This window comes from Poecilia formosa, unplaced genomic scaffold (assembly GCF_000485575.1).
Source record: "Poecilia formosa unplaced genomic scaffold, Poecilia_formosa-5.1.2 Scaffold13, whole genome shotgun sequence".
NCBI lineage: Eukaryota > Metazoa > Chordata > Actinopteri > Cyprinodontiformes > Poeciliidae > Poecilia > Poecilia formosa.
In genome coordinates, this window is record NW_006799952.1 from 2,659,356 (window position 1) to 2,679,400 (window position 20,045).

The window sequence follows — 20,045 nt, forward strand, 5'->3', positions numbered from 1 at the left end:
CCGATTCAAATGCGACCTAACGTCCAGGTCACATTCATCTGAACTGAACGTCACTGTTTCTCAACAAATCTCACTATTCTGCGTCCTGATACACGCAAGCGGGAAGAAAAACAACAACCATGACGGACTATATTAGGATTAAGTTGTTAATATGCTGCTCGGCGCCGGACAACAACTTCAAATATGTAAGCAAAGCTCCACCGTTAGCCTCCATGTTTACTTCCGCAAACACTGAGCACTTCTTCTTTTTATGGCAGTTGGCAGAACACTGAGAATGCTGACGCTATTGCGCCCTCTACTGCGCATGCGGGACACTTTCAGGTTGTTTGCCCGTTTACACTGCAGAATGCATACAGGTCGCATTTACTGGCAGTGTGAACGGCCCCGGCAAAAAAAATCGGAATTGCCAAAAAATCTGAATTGGGTCATTTCAGGCTTCAGTGTGAACGCACCCATTGAGTGCCAAGGTGATTTTGAAATAAAATAAAATAAAATATTTAAATAATTTAAAATGACCTTTTATTCTTCCATAAACAAAGGTATATATTAGGTAAAACAGTGAGCTATAACATTAAAAGTAAAGGTAAAAGATAGCCTCATAGCGCATGGGGACAAGTAAAGGTGGGAGCCTCCTAAAGGTTAGGGTTGAGAGATCCAGCCTCACAACAGTGTTGTGGTCAATACTGGACATCAGAAGCTGGTCACCTACAAGTGTCCCCTGTCCAGCATATGACACTCTTTCTGTTCTGTGGATCTGGAGGGAAGAAAGAATAACACACTGAAGCATATCTCCGCTTCGCTGACTCTTTTCAAGAAATTAGATCAGTCCTAAGAATCTTTACCTTCCCCCATCTCTTTGATTTTACATGGAATGATGTCACCACATTCCCTGAGTTGTTCCCACCAATCACAAGCAGCTCGTCAGCAGCGCCCAGGAAGTACAGAGTAGGAAGGTCCACATCAGCTCTTGTCAAGGTGGGAAGCAGTTCAGACCATGAATCTAGGAGATAGAGGCAGTACAGATGTCAGACGACTCTTTTGGACTGTGGATGTGTACCAGGCATAAACAATGGCATTTTGCAAACAACAACATACAGAGGAGTTGGAAGAGGACAAGCATAATGTAGAAAAGTTTTGTTTTTATTTAATGCACCTTGCTTTGTGTTGTACTGTAGCAATAATTTCTCTCCTGTCCTCTGGATGCTCCCCAGCACATAGATACACTCTCCAAGGCTGGCAGTGAGGGGGACGTCATGGGATAACGACACGGTGAACTGGAAGTCAGTGAGTGGTAATGGGGATACAAACCTAAGGCAGAAATTATGCACACAAATCATGGACATAATTTGAAGACATTTAGTTAGTATTTGATTCTGTATGTATAGTATAATACTCAGCCTGTGTGGACAGAAAATCAGCATTAAATTCAAAACTATACACTAAATGTCTTTCTTGTGTCGAATCTTGTGAAATTATCCGTCATGTGTGGCAGTGAGCTTGTGTCTGGGCTACCACGCATCCCTGGTAGCTGTTTCATAAGAGTCCAAACCTCCATGCATCCTCCCATGGATCGTATCGCTCCACTGCTGTGTACAGAGCTGTACTGGAGTCTGGAGACACCAGAGAATCCAAATACCAGCCTCCAAACGCATAAATAAAGCCTTCACAGGCCACTGCACTGAAGTGCCTTCTGTGCTGTAAAACAGAAAACATTGATAAATTGGTTTAATTATAAAAAATAAAGGGGAAAAAAATTTACTTTGGACAAAATAACCAGTTATATTATTGAGCTCAAGGCCTTTTATACCTTTATCAGAGGTGATGTAGCCACCCACGAATTGTTAAAGGGATTATACCTAAAGGAAGCCATAGTGAACTCCCAGCCTCTCTTCCTGCGCTGCCTGTAGCCTCCTATGACATACAAGTAGTTGTACAGCACTACTACGGTAAAACACCACTTATCAGCCCTGAAGGGAAGCTCTGTGACTGAGTGCCAGCCCTCACTGTCCTCTGAAAATTTCATGGTGAAAATGTTCCGGGCACGTTCTGTCTCCGGGTCGTTCCAGGAAGTCAGGTTTTCTTTCCTGAGGCTGCACAGGCACAGTTCTCCTTTTGCTCTCAGGTTGATGACTTCCTCCCTCTCCTCATGGCGCAGATACCTGACATATGACTCTGTCTCAGTTATTTCAGAGGTTTTAGTAAACCAGCGGATTGTAACTTCACACACCTGATCACGTGTTGCAGCTCCAGAAGGTTCCGGCTCAAATAAACGAACACCGTGTTTTTCAGCTCTAGACAGCAAATTTCCTGAGCAAGACTCAAGTATGATAACCAGTTAGATGGACTGAGTTCATGTTCCAGGGCTAACAGGCACCTCGAGACGAAGGCTTCAGCCAGAAGATAGCTGCCCACCTGAGGAGCAGAAAAGACCAGACAGTGACTGGATTTAGCCTTACACAACCTAATATTGACCAAGAAGGCTTCATGTTTGACTGGATACCTGGATGTGTACCCCCAGTTCTTCTTGGGGAACATTAAAATCATGATTGAAGCAGAACTCAAGGAGATTGTGGAAAATGGAGGAGGACACGTGATCCAGATGAATGTGGCTCTCTGAGGTTTCTCTCATGCTGGACTGGGACAAAGCTCTGAAGTATTCGCTGCACTCTGAAAGCCTTCGGAGGTCCACCTTCGTGAAATTAATGATTAAGCTGGATTTGTATTAACTAGTTTGGAAACTTATAAACTTATATGTACTCACATGAAAGGCATGTGTGCTCGTTTGGATCGTAACCTTGGCTCCATTTCTGTCTCCTAGGGGATATGTGCGGAGGGCCTCATTGGTTTCCCACTCTGAGTCTGCTTGATATAATCTTCTAGGAGGGATTTGGGTGGATGCTATCCAGTTGTTTACGACTGAATTAGCACCCAACAGCCTTTTAATTCCTTGTTTCAACCACAAGATCAAGCATTCGACGAGCATTATGAAACACTTTCCGATTGCATTAATCATACTGAGAGTGTTCCATTCATCTAAAGTTTGGGAAATTGATTCAGTGATCAAATGCAGCTTAAAATAAATAATTCAAGCATCCAGAATCATTAACTCAGTTTAGCACGTCCAAGAAAACCACAGTCCAATGGGAGGGGAAAACTCGATGCATGGTGGTCGTCAGCTTGATTTCTCCAAAAGACAACACCAAAGTCATTAAAGTATTCAAGAGCATATACACAAACAGAATAAACACAGATACAAAAAAAATCCTCTGGAGCAAATCTTTTCATTCTTTACTGGATCAAAATGTTACCGGGGAGTCTCTCGATCTTTGAGCAGAGCAGTCCATGTTGGTGGGTCTATTCTTAGATCTCGTAGGCGGAGCAAGTGTCAGGGACCCAGACTGCCCTCATGTCTTCACTGGGGTCTCAAAATACAGGTGCATTTCAAGAAATTAGAAATTTCACAAATTCATTTAAAGAGTAAAACCTGTATAAGCGCTGATAAACACTCCGGCACTTTATATTTATATTAAAAATTAAAGCCACCAGAACTTTCTTAACATCTCATTACGGCAATAGATTAATCATCTCTGTGCCAGTTGATCATGCAAAAAGTCATGACAAAGTATTGAGTGTGCATACTGTAAAATAGATTAACATATTTTTCCACCAGGACCACATTTATGCATAAAGAAAAAAAAATTCTTGTTTATGTATTAAAACTTTCTAAGAGCCTGAATTTACATTAGCAACAGGAGCAAACAAATATTCCACTCTATGTAATGAAACTATATACTACTTTCAATTTAATCAAATTATTAAAATAAATGATATTCTAATTTGGAAAACTTGATCTGTACTTTGCAATTTAAAGGAAGATTCCATCATGGTGATTAAGAAACAAAACTCAGACAAGCAGCCATTTGGACTCCGAGGACAAGTTTAATAAGTTTAGGATTTGTCTTGTTTGTGGGGAAAAAAAAAAAAAAAAAGAAACATCCAAACATATGCAAGTAGTCATAGAATGATGTAACAGAAAAAAGGTTTTTGATTAAAAATTGAGACCCTTTTTTACAAAAATTACATCAAGCATTTAAATAAATAACATATTTGTAGAGACAATATAAACAAAGTCTCTAGACAAGGTAAAAACCATCTTTTGAAATCAAATAACACACAACCTTACATTTCAGTGCTTGTTGTACAATTAACTAATCATTACAGTCATGAACGCAATAATGAGCATGAATATTGTACATGAGCAGACAGAAAGGTTAAACAGGTGAAGCAGAAGCAATCAGTTAGTAACTGGAAAAAAATGTTGGGGCAAAAAAAAATAAATAAATAAATAAAAAAAAAATATCCCCAAAACAACCGAGTAAAAGTAAAAAATAAAATAAATTAACAACATAAACCGTACGATTACTTCCATGGTTACATGAACAGTATCAATGACTACTGTGATACAGTGTTTAATACGAGTATGATTTAAATTTTATACAGTACTGAAGAATATCTAGAGAATTTATTTTTTTTTTCAAAAAAGATAACATGGAGCATGTAAGTCTCAAGGAAATCAGTTTTGATACAAAGGGATGGAATTAATCACATTCACCATTAGGAGTATATACATCCTAATGTAGAGAGAACATCAAAACAACTGAAGTAGAATAAATAAAAAGAAACAAAAAAACAACAACATTAATGGGTTACAAACAAGGGTTCTATTCCAAAAAAGCTTTGTAGTTTGGACTCATTTACTAAAATTATGAAATGTACAGTCCAACGTGAAGACAATAATTCTCTGGCAAGACAAAAGATTAAACATGCATGAATGTCACAAAGTGGTCCAGAACTGGTTAACTTAAGAGTTAAATAGCCAAAAATATACCGAGTGGTTATCAACTCATAACTCTTCATATAAAAGTGTTAAACAAATTGAATGTGTGCATTTTCTCAAAACATCTTTTTACATTCTTGTTTTTACACTCACAAATTATAATCAGACAAATTAAAGATAGTATAAAAAAAAAATCTTTGCATAGCCATTAGCAGAGCTGGAGAGGTGGTAAACACGGAAAAAGACAGTACATTCTGATTTTCAGATGGAGGAATTTAGGAGAAGAGCTTTTTCTGCTTGAAGTAGGCATCAAAACGGCTCTGAGCATAATCCTGCAAAAAAAAAAAAAGACATTGGCAAAAACGTTATTAAAATGTATAAGACAACAAAATTTAAATGTCTCACTTGAACTTCATAAAAGTAACCAAATGCAATGGAAAATGTAGAATTTTTGATGATAATGGAGAAGGAAAACACTAGCCCTTTTTATATCTTTCTGTAAGGACTTGAATTCAAATGATAAAGACATGTCAAATGAAAGGAAAATAATTTATAATCTCAAAAATAAGAATATCCTTTTGAGGACAGGTGGCATCAGCTTTATATAAATACTTCAAGTATCTTCAATAAAAGAATGTAATTGATTCATATAACAATTTTCATATGATTTATGCGATTGATCTTTTCAATTAAAGTTGTGTCAACATTCTTACTGTGGATTTTCAAGGAAATAAGCTGCATTTACAGACACAAAAACTAATGAAAATGTGGATTAGAAAACAACAACAAAAATTCTCAATGAAAAAGCCTAAATATTTCTTCACCGTTTCTTGTCCTGCACTTGCAGTTTCAAAGTACGGATCCTAATCATTCTGAAATATTTACAAAAATTAAAAACATGAAGTTAAATAAGGTATGCATCATGTGCAATTATGCACACTGTGGCTACAATATGAATAGCATCTACTGGTAGGGATTTAAGCAAATTACTACACTTAACCAGTAAATTCTGCATACAACTATATTATTTAAAATATTTGAATAATCAAGAATCACATTGGTCGTTAATTTAAATGAAACCTAACTTTTCTTTCAACAAAATTAATTTGCAATTAGATTCTTGATTTCTCAAATATTTCTAAACCAAAAAGTTAAAAACAGAAACCATTGTTTAAAAAGATAGCTAAAGCAAATTAAGTTCATGTGCTGAAAAACCAAAACAAAGCCTTACCATATAGCCAAACTCAATCTTGGATAACTTGGCCTGAATGATGGACCACAGTCCCCAGAGGAAATGCGATGCTAATGCATATCTACAGTAAATTATAAAGACAACACAGGTTTAGCAGTGTGCAGATTCTTCAGACACTTGAATAAAAGAATATTCTCGTTGCAGTGAAGCATTTCTAAAAGTGTCACCTGTTTGCTTCAATTATCATATCCTCTTCAATTTGTGTCTGATCCAGGTCACTCTTAGTGTGTCGACTTTGCTCAGCCAAATAACTTCTGATGAAGTGAAGCTGAAACGATAGTAAAAAAGAAAGTTTTGGTTTTGCATGTTAAAAAAATCTACAAGAAATAATTTATAGTTGGCACACTGACTGAATTTTACTGAAACGCTTCATTTATTTGAATCCCTCATGATCTCTATTCAATTACCACGTTTTTACCACTAGATGTCACTCTACAACAAGCACAGCATCTGCTGGGGCGTAACCTTATAGGGTGAATTTAAATGTGTAAAGTGTTGCATATCCTCCGAGTTTAAAATTACCCATTGCAGTGATCAATGATTTTAAAAAAGTTAATTTGATTAAGAGTCAAATTGTTGCTGAAGGCTTAGAAAAAAAAAAAAACAACAAAAAAAATTTAAAAAACGTTTTGAAGCTCAAATTCAATTACAAAAATACTTTATTGATCCCAAAGGAAAATTTAATAGTTCAAAAGAGAAATTAAATCAAGTTACACAATTAATTGGCCATATCCATTTAAAAATTTAGAGAAAAAAAAAAGAAAACAGAAAATTTGTAACATTGTCTGTGATTTTGTTATCGAAGTGAATAATATATTGAGTTTTTTTGCTGTAATATCACCCACCACTTAGTTAAACTGTGTTTTACAGTCATTAGTATATAGATCACCACCAGACATCATCTCCAATTTACATGGTTAAGATGAATAGTCTTCCTCATTGCCATGACTTTGACTGACCTGCTGCTCTCTGGTCGGATAGTTCTCAGGTGTGACTTTGTAAAACGGCCACTCATTCCACGTGTAATCATACGTCCACTCGCAGAAATGGTTCCCAAAGTCAAAACCCCTTCAAAAAAGGAAAAATTATCACGTTAGAATTGTTACATGCGAGTCCAAATTAGACATTTCTGAACAAAAGGGCTTCTTTAGAGCTTACTCGACCCAAGTCTTGTGTTTCCAATGAATTTATAACTGAAGTGCTCATTTTACCTGTAATTGTAACTGCTATATTCAAAGTCAATCAGCATCAGTTTTTCTGTTGATGTGTGGTCCCTGTCCTCCAGGATAAGGATGTTTCCTGCAAGAGTCAAACAAGAAGAAAACAATCATGATACACAGTTCAAGGAAACACTTTCTGCTTCAGCTGACATCAGGTTTAATACTAATATTTCCATCAGGGTTGAAAGTGTGGCTGGAGAAAAAAAACATTAATGTATGGGAAACTTCCACAGACAAAATAGTTGCATTTTTACCTTCTTGGACATCATTATGACAAAACACCACTGGTGATGGAGTCGCTGCCAGCAAAGAACTGTTAATGAAACAGCCAGAGAACCGGAAAAGACAATAAACACATTAAACAGGAAAAGAAGCACAGTAAATGCATCAGAGTTGCATATGCAGACATTGCCACAAAATTAAACTCAAATATTTAGAAAATGGACACAAAGAAAATGTTATCAACAAGGAATTGGCACCAACGCCGATATCAGCAGTTTTTTTAACATGTCAGTATAGATGCAATAAGTAAAATTACGCCGATTTTAAGAACCAGTATTTTTTTCCATCTTAATGCTGGAAATAACCTCTCCTCCTCTGGAGCGGGAGGAGGAGAGGTTGGTCAAGTGACAGTGATGCAGTGCAGGATTGTGGGACGTTTAACTGAAGCAGAGAAACGATGGTGAAGTGAGCAATGTGGTCGTTTTCTAGTAAAATGTACATATAAAATATTGGTAAGTATATGTATCAGCCATAACATAGGATATCAATTTTGGCTCACATTCTCGTATCATTTATGCTTTGATGCTGTAAAAGAAAAAATAATAATAATAATAATAATAATAAAAAAACACTTTTGAAGTGGAGAGTGCATTACTTGTGTATTTTTCTCCAGTTCTTTATCAAACACGTTATACAGTCTGATGTACTTTTCCTTAACATTGCATAATTCACAGAATTGACTTGAAAAATAAAAGCAAACACTAAAATACTATAAACAACACAAAGAAAAGCTACAGGAAAAACAAAACATCCCCATAAGTCTTCTGTGCAAGTGTCAAAAGACTTATGAAATTAATCCATCTGAGATAAGATAAGAACAGCTGACAGAGCAGATTTAAATGGGTTACAATAAATCTCGTACTAATCCTGCTTCAAAGGAAGACGCAGAGATATCTACAAGATAACATGTGTTTTCACATCAACACAAAACAGATAAACAGTGGCCTGTTCCTGCTCTTGTTCGGACTTTCGAACTATGAGGAGGAATCAGAAGTGAAGTCGTGGAAATAGAGGTTCAAAGGTCGTTAACTGGTCTGAGAACAAAGAACATTTAGACTTGTGTTTTCCGCACAAAGTAGTGTTAGTGTAGAGCCTTCCTCCCACCAGCTGTTACTTTATATCCAGCAAGCCTAGTATGTACATCTCTGCTGTCACTTGCAGCTTTTTCACTTTCTTGTAAATAGTTTGCTGCCGTTTCTCATACACAAATAAATTATCCTACTCCACAACATTTCTTTCAATCTGAATATAATTTTTTTTACATACATTTTTTTTTGTCTTACTTTCTGTTTTTATATTTCCATCCTGGTGTGAATCTGCCTGCTTCAGCTGGTCTGTCACTTTGCTACTGCAACACCTGAATTTCCCCATTGGGAGATAGTAAAGGTAACTTCTATTTCTAATAATGAAGTAACGTTAAACTATCAAATATTTCATCTCTGTGCAGTAAATGTCTTGCTGTGCAGGTGTGCCTCATTCATCTTAAACAAGCTCAAGCTACTGATGCGTCCACACACAGGCGGTGAGAGGGAAGTGAACATATCAATCTTTCACTACTATCATTACTGACACATGTGAGGAATTGTGAAGGAGACACAAGTCACTGTACCCCTAACTCTCCAATACAAATATGAATGAATTAATAAGAACCAAATCTATAAACATACACACATTTATAGTCTGCATCCCAACTGAAATGTAGGGATGGATGATACTGTATCGTTATGTCACACCAAGTGGAAAAGAAAAGGAAAAGTGGAAAAGAAAAGGAAAAGTGGAAAAGTAACAATACAATCTGGATTTCCTTTGATAGAAAACTTCACCCAATATGAATAATGAACTTAATGGCTTGATAACTAGGATGATCTGGAATGTCTCTTAAGATTGGAATGGACTGAAATTACATTTCTAAAATGACATTTCTGTAAAGTGCCAAGAGATTATGTACTGTGAATAGGTGCTATGTAAATAATCTTAACTGAAATTAATTACTTTTGCAATTGGAACTTTTTTCCCTGCTTTTGAGTGCAAGTCGATGCCACATTTGTTTGAAAATAGGATAAGAAGCAATTATTTTGTTCTGTTTAGCTGTGTTGCGTACCATAACTAGTGATGTAGCCTACTTGATAAAGGGGAAGCTTTACTTAAAGAGCATTACATGTGTGTCAGTCTGTGCGCTGGGACACTTTTCTTTAGTAAAAATGATTTAATGAGTTTTATAAGGATCTATATTGTCTTTAATGTATATGCCGCAAAATATTTTGCTAAAACTTTAAGTTAATACCATATGGCCAGACTCACCGGAGACTCTTTAGCTCAGCAGGCAGATCAAACTGTATCAGTTTATTGTACTTTTTCACATGCGTTTCACGCACAAAATTAATCTTCATCACTTCATCCATGTATCTTTAAAAACAGCAGAGAGGACAACAAATCCATGTAAATATAATACATTAACTGTCCAGAAAGAAAAGTAGGACTCTGTCTTGTTCTTACTTGTCAATGGTCCCGAACAGCCACTTGGGCTCTTTGTTAAAGGGCATTACCATGCCATGAAAGCGTGCCAGTTTGGTGGCGATCTCGGATGAAATGATCGGGTCTGAGAGCTGTTCTGTGAGCATGCGGGTGTTCTAGGAAAAGACAGAGAGACTCAGAAAATAACTAACAATCAAACAGATATTGTCCGGAGAATCAGAAAGAGCATTTGGACTAAAAATGTTGCGCACAGGTAAGTACTGCTCCAAACGTCCTTCTGGAAAGATACCATAAAGCTTTGGCCCCAAAGTTCGCTCTGCCAAAATAGCAAACATCACACTTTCCAGTACCAGAGAATCCACACCCTGAGTGGGAAAAAAAAAAAAATCGATTAGGATATGCTTATTTTATTCTTACAAAGCAAGAACTAGAGCATTAACAAATATTAGCAGTGAGGCCGTCTCATGGCCAAACACAGATTCTTGATGACCTCTACTAAGCCTACCAACCTGCAAGATGGCACCGTAGACTCTCAGCAGCACCTGCCGGGGTTCTTCCCCCAAACATGGGACATGGTCAGGCAAGCTACATAGGTACAGTAGATTACTCAGTCCACCACTAAGAAAACAAAGACAATTTTTATATTAGAGGTTACATAATTTACTGCACAGAATGTTCATAAAGATTGTCAAAAGTTTGCCTGACAAAAAAACACTTCCTGATATGCTGAATATGATTTTCTCCCCCGGGCGGAGCATGCTGTGGAAATGCAACAAGGAGAAATAAAAAGAAGAAAGGAAAAAAAAAGAAGCTAAACTTCTCTGGAGCCGGGGATAGTTACATGCTAACATATTTTGGAGTTTCTATAAAACCCTGTCCTGATGCATGATTTCTCCCTGCAACTGATATCTTTTCCCCAGCAAGTTATATTCTCTCTTAGTGATGGAAAGTCTGGCTCTTTTCAGAAAGCCAGTTCTTTTGGATGCTTTTGAGCATGACCCATCACTAATCTCTCTTACCTGAAAGGAAGACCCTGCATCACTGTCCCTGCTGCAGGCCTCTGGTCTGTCTCCTCCCTGACCTTTCTCTCTCTACTGTGGCAATAAAGATTTCTTTTAAATTTGTGGAAACAATAGCGAGCACAACTTCTGTACAGAAATGAGAGAGGATCGAGTTTATTCCTAGGATTAACTAACCAGCAGGGGATGTAACCTAGGTAGCATTAGTATTCTTGTTAACTAGAATACTAATGATACTTTAACAAGCTGATTAGCTATCATGGCAAGTTAGCATGGATTAACTAGTCATAAATTTGCTAACATTGTCTACATTGTTGGCTCTGTCCAGTTAGCTGGCACACACTGTGCAGCTCCTCTCAGCAGCATGTTCCCTATGGCTGATTCACAAATGACACAGCACTAGCTCCAAGTTACACTGTTTGTGTTTCTGCCTTGCTCAGCTATGGAATGGACTGCACCGTAATTACCCATAACATCAAAGAGACAATTTAAACTGTATCCGCAGGGCAGCACACACTACTGCAGGGTGCAGCACTGCCTTCTGGTAAGGTTAGATCCAATCCTGTATCATGTATGCTCATTGTGCATTCATGAGGGACATAACAGGGACATTGGCCCCTGTAATGGCCTTTGTAAAACCCCCCATGATGTTGGCTCAAAGCAGTAAGGGATGGCTGGTGGGATAGTCAAAGTCCATAAATAGGATGCTCATACTCAAAAACCCTGTGATGTGGCTGAATTAAAACAATTTGGCAAAGAAGAGTTATCCAAAAGTTATTCACAGCAATACAAAGAGAACATCACCAAGTTATCCCAAACACTTTGTGGCACTTGTTATTCGAAAGGGTAGAAACCAAACCCGTTGTCTCCAATGTCCCTTTTTACTAAAAGTTCAAAGAGCCATTGCAACACGATGACACTGCTGATTGGTACAACATTGGAAGTGGAAAGAAATCAAATTATAAAACAAAAATACAAAAGAAGTTAGGAATATTGTGTTCCCTTCATTTTAGCAAACATTACAAAAATGTTTCTACTAATTTATCCCACCTTTTACAGATAACTGTCAATAATTACCTGACAATACTAATTTGAAAATCCGCTTCTTGAACAGTTTTCCATGATCCAGACAAAAAGTCCCTGCACCACAAAAACGCTCTGCTTTTTGTATCTCGGTCGACCTCTTCGCTTCTGCCATCCCGAAAAGACTCAGCTTCTGAGTCGTCATCTACCTGAGGACTCGGGGTCCTCAGGTGTCTCTCACTGGCCAAAAGCGAGGCCACCACTCGCATCCTCTCTCCCGAAGGGCAGACGCCTTCCGGGGAAAGGGTGTGGCTGGAAATGTTGCTGCTGCGGAGCCCTGGTCCCGTTTTCTCAGCTCTGTCCAAATCATTCGCGCCGGAGTTACTATGGGTCGCATTTCGACCAGACTGCATCGTGGGTTTCCGGGTGAGGAGTAAATGAACACCGCCGTAAAATGTCGGTCTGATGAGGCAGCGCAATGGGCTCGCTGACACACACTGTTCACCAACAAAGCTGCTCAACCGAAAGAGCCAAGCATAGCTGGATGTCCTGAACCGCATGAAACGCGCTGGGCGGCTTTAAATATGATGTATTCAAATTACTTTTTATTACCCTTGCAAGCGCAGCAAACAGCAATGTCTGTAACCGATGCTTAGTAATCACCATCCAATCGCATTTCAAGGAGAATCTTGGAATTGTTTTCATTGGTTAGTGGGATAATACGTAATGTATACGTCACTAGAAACGTTAGGTCTCTCGCTTCCTGAAGGCTTTTTGGGCAGTGTAGTCCTTTCCGACACTCGAAAAGAGACAAGCAGCTCTTCGGTACCCTGAGAAAATTGGGCCAGAGGTCCCTCTCCTGCCCAATGTGTTCAAACAGTAATGGCTTGATCCGTAAATACAGACTCAATATGTACCGCCAGTGCTTCACGCAGTACGTAAAAAACATTGGCTGCGTGAAGCTGGAACTATGCTGACATCCAACAAGGAAGGCGGCCGAGATGGAAGAAACTCAAACCTTCGAGTCATTTTTTACGAAGAGAAAACAGGCAGTATGTAGTGTTAGACAAAGGCAGAACTAGAATAGATAAAATGTTTTATCAAATCCCATTGCAAGCGTTAGAAGTGACAATGGAAGGCACTTGTTTTTATCTGCACTGACTGATGAACTTACTAAGATGAAGAAAAAAAATAAAAAATCGCAGTTTAATCAGGTAAGCAAGCACAATGATTGTGTACGCAATGGCATGTCTTTTTTAAAGAGGCTTTCTTACATTCACCCACTCCAAAAAAAAAAAAAAAAAAAAATCACAAATAGCTATGTCATTGTTGTAGGTTAAACAAGAACTTGTCTTTATTAGTTAGACATAGACATAGGGACCTGAGTGAAGTTGCCCTCCCCCCCACCTTCTTCAAATCAGACAAAATTGGTGTCAAATGTTTGTGCAGCAAAAATTTTAGTTTGTGCCGCCATCATTTTAAAGATATAAAGAAATGTTTCTAGAGGTCATCAAAGGTCAACCAGCCCCCCCACCTTCTTCAAATCAGACAAAATGGGTGTCAATCAACTGAGCTATGTTTGTGCTGATTTGATACTGGTACAAACAAAAAATTTTGCTGCACAAACGCTTGACACCAATTTTGTTTGATTTTGTAAAAGTGGGGGGCTGGCTGACCTTTTGACCTTTACACTTTTATTAATATCTTCAAAGCTAAAGCAGCGCAAACGAAAATTTTTGCTGCACAAACCAGCACAAACATAGCCGAATTGACTGACACCCAAGGCAGTCATAGCTATAAATAAGCCAGTTTGCAAAGCATGTTCCTTCCACTAGTCTTCCAAACAACCTTTGCTAGCACATACTCCATTTCCAATCCTGAGCTCCACTCGCAGAGGTTCAGGTCCAACCTCAATGACCAAAGCTTCAACAGAAGTGCCAATGTATCTGCACTGGACAAACAGCCTAGAAAGAAAAAAATAAAATTCAATGTGTAAGCTGAATGAAAATTTTCATTTGTGAAGGTAAGCCAGTTATTTTCAAATAGTGGATTTTGAAATTGCCAAATTTTTTGAATTTTTGCCAACATGTGGTTGGCTTTTGGTCCAAGATTTGGCTTATCATTTAAATAAAAATATATTAAATGTCATACTTGTATTGACTGTCCCTGGTAATAGCGCCATAAGGTCCAACAGTAACTTCATATGAAGAGGACATTGGATTCTCAGACTATAACACCCCGTTCATCCTGCAGCAAAATGGCAAGATAAAAAAAACATGAAATGACATCAGACAATATAGGGCTTTTCAGGACCCTCAAAGATGCTTTACATGAAAAACACTTGCACACGCTGACATGCGCATATTGCAAATTGAAGAGCGGCATGAGCTCCAAAAATTGCCGTCATGACAGTGCCAAAGGCAGTCACTGGGAATTGGTAAACGGCCAAAGCTGAGGTTGTACCAACAGGAGCACAATTTGGACCACCTCCAAAGAAACTGAACGACTCCAAGTCAATGTTGGGTAGAGTGGCATCTCTAGCCACAACTATGATGAATTGACCATCCTTGGTGCACTAAAGAGTCACTGCAAAATAAATAAATAAATAAATAAAATAGTTTGAATTTGTCACAACAGAGTATCTTTTCAACATTTAGTTTGAAAGAAAGAGAAAAGCACTTAACAGATTGTCATAATAGCACATGCGTTCTTTGAAACCTGAGGTACCGGAGGCCTCTGAGACTGCTGGGGTTGCTGAGGCTGCTGAGGTCTGGGCTGTGGCTTCAGAGGAAAGTTCTCAGGTTTCCCCTGAGCTGCAGCAAGGTACCCATGGATGGTAACGGCCAAAAGACAGCAGTAAATCAGCTTCATTGCAATGGACTCAGAGTGATGTGCAAATAATACAAGTGGCTGTGGAAATTATGGCAAGTCTGCGCATGAATTGCATGATTTCTGGGGAGCGAGAACCGAAACCAATAGAAGGAGCTGCATCTGTGTAAAGTTGAATGTCGTCGGGGTGAGTGAGAAAGTCATAAAAGAAAAAAAAAAAATGCATTCCAAAAAAAAAAACAAAAAAAAAAAATGCATTCCAAGATCAAAGAAAAATAATGCAAGAGACGCATTTCCATCTTGCAGGAACGATCGAGGACGAGAGAACCGTGAAGAAAAGAGGGGTGGAGGCATGTATGAGCATGGGGAATTTGAGAAGTCTGCGAGGACAGAGATGAAATAGCGGTAGATAGGAGCTGATAAAGATCTGCTAAAGAGGGTGCAGCCAATGGTGGTAATACGACCTGGCTCCCACGAGAGGGAGCTGTCGGTGCGCGAGGAGGTTTCGCTGCCGTCACCGGAAGTGACGAGAGGAAGTAGACGCTGAGGAAAAAAAAGCTGGAAGCCCGGGGTGTTCGGATGACGGTGATGCTGTTTGTTGAGGACCTGAGGATGTAAGCAATTGGAAAAGTCTTAATTTATTGTTTGTTTGTTGAAAGGAAAGTCAAGGAGCGTTGGAGGCGAGCGACAGTCCAGGATTTCAGAAGTTGGCGTGTTGAACGAAGCTGAAGTTATGTTGAGAGGTCTTGAGAGGACCGCTGAGATGTAGACGGGTTTTCGTTCTGAGGCTGAGAGGATCGGGAATGGCATTGAGGTCCGGGAGAACGAGTTTGACGAATACCACCACGACGCAGTCCGCGACCGCGGGGTTGAGATGGTATTGAAGGAGAGGGATGAACCTTGGTCGGACGAAGAACTGCTGGAGATGAAGAGTGAAACTGGCTTTGAGGATCGAAGATCACGGAGCGCAAGCGTTTGGAGCTCGACGCTTGCCTCGAAACGTCAGAAGAGGAGGTTTTTGCAGCAAATGGAGAGTTGAAGAAGTCGTCCGAGTCGGAGGGGGTTGAGCTGAAGTATTAGGGCATCTTCCATGGTGAGTAGATTCTTGATGAACCAATTTTTTACGAGTCTGAAGTGACGAACGTAACGTTAATGAAACGAAACAGACAGATGAATAGGCGAGCAGGGTACAAATAGGCAAATAAGCTACTTGGAAAATTAGAGGTGTGGTTTGGGGCGTGACCCTGTTCCTGAACCTAACTTAACACATTCTCTCTCTCTTTCTTCTCATATATTTTCATATATATATATATATATATATATATATATATATATATATATATATATATATATATATTATTTTTTTTTTTTAAGAGACCACTGCACTGAACCCCATTTTGGCATGTTGTCAGTAGTTCATAGAATACAAAAAACAAACAAAAAAAAAAAAACAATGTTCATTTTATTCAAACATATACCTATAAAAAGTAAAATCAGAGAATTTATCATTTTAAGTGGTCTCTTTAATTTTTTCCAGAGACACAGACAGGCAGGCAGACAGATAGATAGGAGTGTCTGTGTGTGTGTGTGTGTGTGTGTGTGTGTGTGTGTGTGTGTGTGTGTGTGTGTGAGAGAGAGAGAGAGAAAGACACATACTGTTGTGTTACAATAGTTGGTAATATGATGAATTAGTTTCTTCCTAAAATCGATTATTTGTAACTGGCCTTACTTGTTTTTATTGTTTTTAATTATTATTTTAATAATGAAGACACAGAATAATAAATATCACAATAAATAGGTAAAGGAAAATGTCAGCTTTTGTTATTTTCTCTACTCTTTCCCTAATGCCAGTTTTGTTTTCTCAGTCATTTTTTTTTTTTTTACGAAACCAAAGCCTTACGATAGCTCCTGTACTTGGCAGGTGGAAGCGACACTCTTTCACACTGATCATGATTTGGGGGTTATTGATTCCCTTTAACAAAATTTGACTTGGCAATGCACTTTGATCTGTTTGCTCTGGGCAGGAATACCTAATGCTGGGTCACTCTGACTTTTTCTGACCTGTTTTTAATTTCAGTTTGCCAGTGTTTTTATGTGTGTTGTTCAATCCAAGACAATGTGCTTCATAAAAATAATAATGACCTTGTGCTCAGTGTATTTATTTTATTGCCTAATCTACTGTCAGTTTCAGGGGCTGTCGTAATTTTTGAGTTAGAGCCGGCATAATTTAAGTGGTCAAGATCCATCTATGTAGCTAAGAAGAGGCAGGTACATGTGATGGGGCAGGTTAGGAGGCGGGATTGTAATACAAGTAAACAGACTCGCTCTATTATAAAAGCAGGTGCACAATTCCACATTCTCTAAAGCATCTGGTGAGCTCCTCAGATTACTTGTTGTGAAGCCATGATCGTGAAATTAATTGCCATTTGCGTTGTGGTGCTGGTCTCTTTTGGCAGCTTCTGTGATGCAACACCTGGTATACCATCACCTCCCAAACAACCACTTCAGCAATCCCACCAGCATTTGCAGACATTTGAGAAAGAGCTCACCTGGAAATACCCTGATGATCCCCAGCCTGACCCCAAGCCAAATGTGCAGTTTGAGCTGAGATATCCAGGAACGGTTCCTGCTGCAACCGTTGCTGTTGACTGCAGAGAAGCCGTAGCTCACGTGGAGGCCAAGATGGACCTGTTTGGCATCGGACAGCCCATCAATCCAAGCGACCTCGTCTTGGGTAACTGTCCACATACTGGAGAAGACCCTGTCGCTCAAGTGCTGATTTATGAAGTCGAACTGCATAAATGTGGAAGCCAGCTAACTGTAAGAAACAGATTTTTTTTCTGGGAAAAAAACAAAACAAAAACTATCATAGATGTTTATTAGAATTTTGTAAGATATGATTATGTTTGATCGCTAATTGTTTAAATGTATGTCTTTTCTAGATGACAGATGATGCCCTGGTCTACACCTACTTTCTCAACTATAGCCCTTCAAATTTGGGTATTACTCCAATTGTAAGAACCACCCAAGCTCCTGTGATTGTGGAATGTCACTACCCAAGGTGAGTAGAGCAAAGTCAAAGACTTTGGTGACTCTAGATGTAACATACAACCTCTAAAGAAAACTCAGAACTTACTAAAGGCTCAATCCCCATTATAATTTTTGATGCAAAGGGCACATTGGTCTGAGAATAATAGTTGAATTCTACATTTTAATTAAATTATTTTCCCCTTCAGAAAGCACAATGTGAGCAGCCTTCCTCTTGAACCCGTGTGGGTCCCTTTCTCTGCAGTTAAGATGGCTGAGGAGTTCCTGTATTTCACTATGAAACTTATGACTGGTGAGCTTGACAAAAATTAACACAACTATTTTAGCTGTGCAAATTGCAAAGCCAAATACAAAGATAATTGTATGTATAAAATTGGAGAAATTGTAGCACTTGTTGATGTGAGGTCACAGCATCTAAAAGAAGAACCATCCCTTCCTTAAAAATTGAACTGTTAGCCACTAGTTTCCATAAATGCCATCTGCAGAACAAATGCACATCAATTTGGCTGGTTTCTGCTGCCAAATGTCTACTAAGTTGTTGCTAGGCTACACTGCATGACTTCAAATGCATTTAAGTTGATCACAGATTGTGTTCTGATAAATCTGTGATATCCGAGAACAAATCTATTTCAGTTGATTTAAAAACATAAATAAATAAAAACTATCACTGCTAATCTTTGCACAGATGACTGGCTTAATGAAAGGCCAAGCTACCAGTATTTCCTTGGAGACCTGATCCGTATAGAGGTCACCGTCAAGCAGTACTTCCATGTACCCCTGCGTGTTTACGTGGACAGATGCGTGGCTACCCTCTCACCTGATGCAACTTCCAGCCCCTATTATGCTTTCCTTGATAACTTTGGGTAAAGTATTACTTACAGTTATGAGAACTTGTTCACAAGAGCAGTAAAGGTAAATGTAACACAGAAAACAAATTTGCTACACTTCATTTGCTTTATTTTGCATGAGTGCAGGTGTTTGATTGATGCCAGGATCACAGTCTGTGACTCAAGGTTCATGGCTCGCACTGAAGAGAATAAACTTCAGTTCCAGTTGGAGGCCTTCAGGTTCCAGAATCCCGATAGTGGATTGGTATGCATCACTCAGACCAAGACAAATTATATATTTTTATATTGTACCATATATTATTAACCCTGGTCCTCCTTTGCTTTAACAGATCTACATTACCTGCCACTTGAAGGCAACAACTACTGCCCATCCCATAGACGGCCAGCACAGAGCTTGTTCCTACATTGGCGGGTGAGTATGCTTGCACACTTAAATGGACTAAATATAGTAATATAGTGTTTTTCTATTCCTTTTGACCACTCTTACCACTTTATACTAGAGTAAATTTGCTCATTTGCACTCAGCAATGCTCACACATTCATTCACAAGCACATTCGGCATCTTAGTGTTAAGTGCCTTCCCCAGAGGCACATCAGAGGAAGAAGCTGGAATCAAACCTTCAACTTTTCAATTGCAAGTCAATTACTCTTTCCACTAATCTGCAGTCGCTGACATTTCTGTCCCCAGATGGAGAGAGGCTAGTGGAGTTGATCCAGCTTGTGCTTCTTGTGAGTCTGGTGATGTGATATCGTATACCGCTCCAGGAGTTGCATTCGGTAACCCCCTCGTCATTACCAGTGATGGTGGAGGAGGACAACAAACTCCTCAAGTCCCTTATAATCTCCCATTTTCAAGGAAAGCTCGTGATGTGACCCAGCCTGAACGTATGTGCTTTAGAACACTTTTTCTGAATGACATGATCTTGTCTAAACAGACATTACATTAACAGATCAACCATGATTTCTGCATACCTAATGGATTTTTTTTTTTTCGTTCAGTTGTGGAATGGGAAGGCGATGTCACTCTGGGTCCCATCCCCATCATGGAGAAGAAACTCTGACAAGCAGAAGTGTCGCATGATTTGCCTCTGTAGCTGTGAACACCAAAATAAACAGTATCATTGGTTCATATCTCTGTCTATGACAGCTGTTCTTGAACGTGTAACAACATCAGTCTCTTAAATCAACCTAAAATTTCAACAACTTACTAAA

General features: G+C 38.9%; 3 protein-coding genes and 1 pseudogene across 3 annotated transcripts; 1 reads left to right on the plus strand and 3 right to left on the minus strand.

Annotated features, from left to right (window-relative positions):
• Window positions 1–451: 451 nt before the first annotated feature.
• Window positions 452–3,823, minus strand: LOC103133742 (kelch-like protein 42). Its single transcript, XM_007545621.2, has 8 exons — window positions 2,762–3,823; window positions 2,501–2,689; window positions 2,228–2,412; window positions 1,808–2,159; window positions 1,550–1,695; window positions 1,154–1,308; window positions 843–1,000; window positions 452–754 (listed from the first exon to the last, which is right to left on the minus strand). Exons 1-8 carry the CDS (start codon window positions 3,011–3,013, stop codon window positions 572–574), a joined length of 1,620 nt encoding a protein of 539 aa, XP_007545683.1. The 5' UTR covers window positions 3,014–3,823; the 3' UTR covers window positions 452–571.
• LOC103133744 (zona pellucida sperm-binding protein 3-like) lies at window positions 661–19,964 on the plus strand. Its single transcript, XM_007545624.2, has 9 exons — window positions 661–670; window positions 17,304–17,757; window positions 17,880–17,998; window positions 18,174–18,277; window positions 18,671–18,848; window positions 18,960–19,077; window positions 19,163–19,245; window positions 19,522–19,718; window positions 19,833–19,964. The coding sequence occupies exons 2-9, from the start codon at window positions 17,341–17,343 to the stop codon at window positions 19,892–19,894; spliced, it is 1,278 nt and encodes a 425-aa protein (XP_007545686.1). The 5' UTR covers window positions 661–670; window positions 17,304–17,340; the 3' UTR covers window positions 19,895–19,964.
• On the minus strand, window positions 3,923–12,774 carry chkb (choline kinase beta). The gene is made up of 11 exons (XM_007545622.2): window positions 12,163–12,774; window positions 10,576–10,684; window positions 10,318–10,431; window positions 10,088–10,221; window positions 9,893–9,997; window positions 7,564–7,622; window positions 7,301–7,388; window positions 7,049–7,157; window positions 6,257–6,357; window positions 6,069–6,150; window positions 3,923–5,169 (listed from the first exon to the last, which is right to left on the minus strand). The coding sequence occupies exons 1-11, from the start codon at window positions 12,666–12,668 to the stop codon at window positions 5,113–5,115; spliced, it is 1,464 nt and encodes a 487-aa protein (XP_007545684.1). The 5' UTR covers window positions 12,669–12,774; the 3' UTR covers window positions 3,923–5,112.
• LOC107835568 (zona pellucida sperm-binding protein 1-like) lies at window positions 13,787–14,979 on the minus strand (annotated as a pseudogene).
• Window positions 19,965–20,045: the final 81 nt, after the last annotated feature.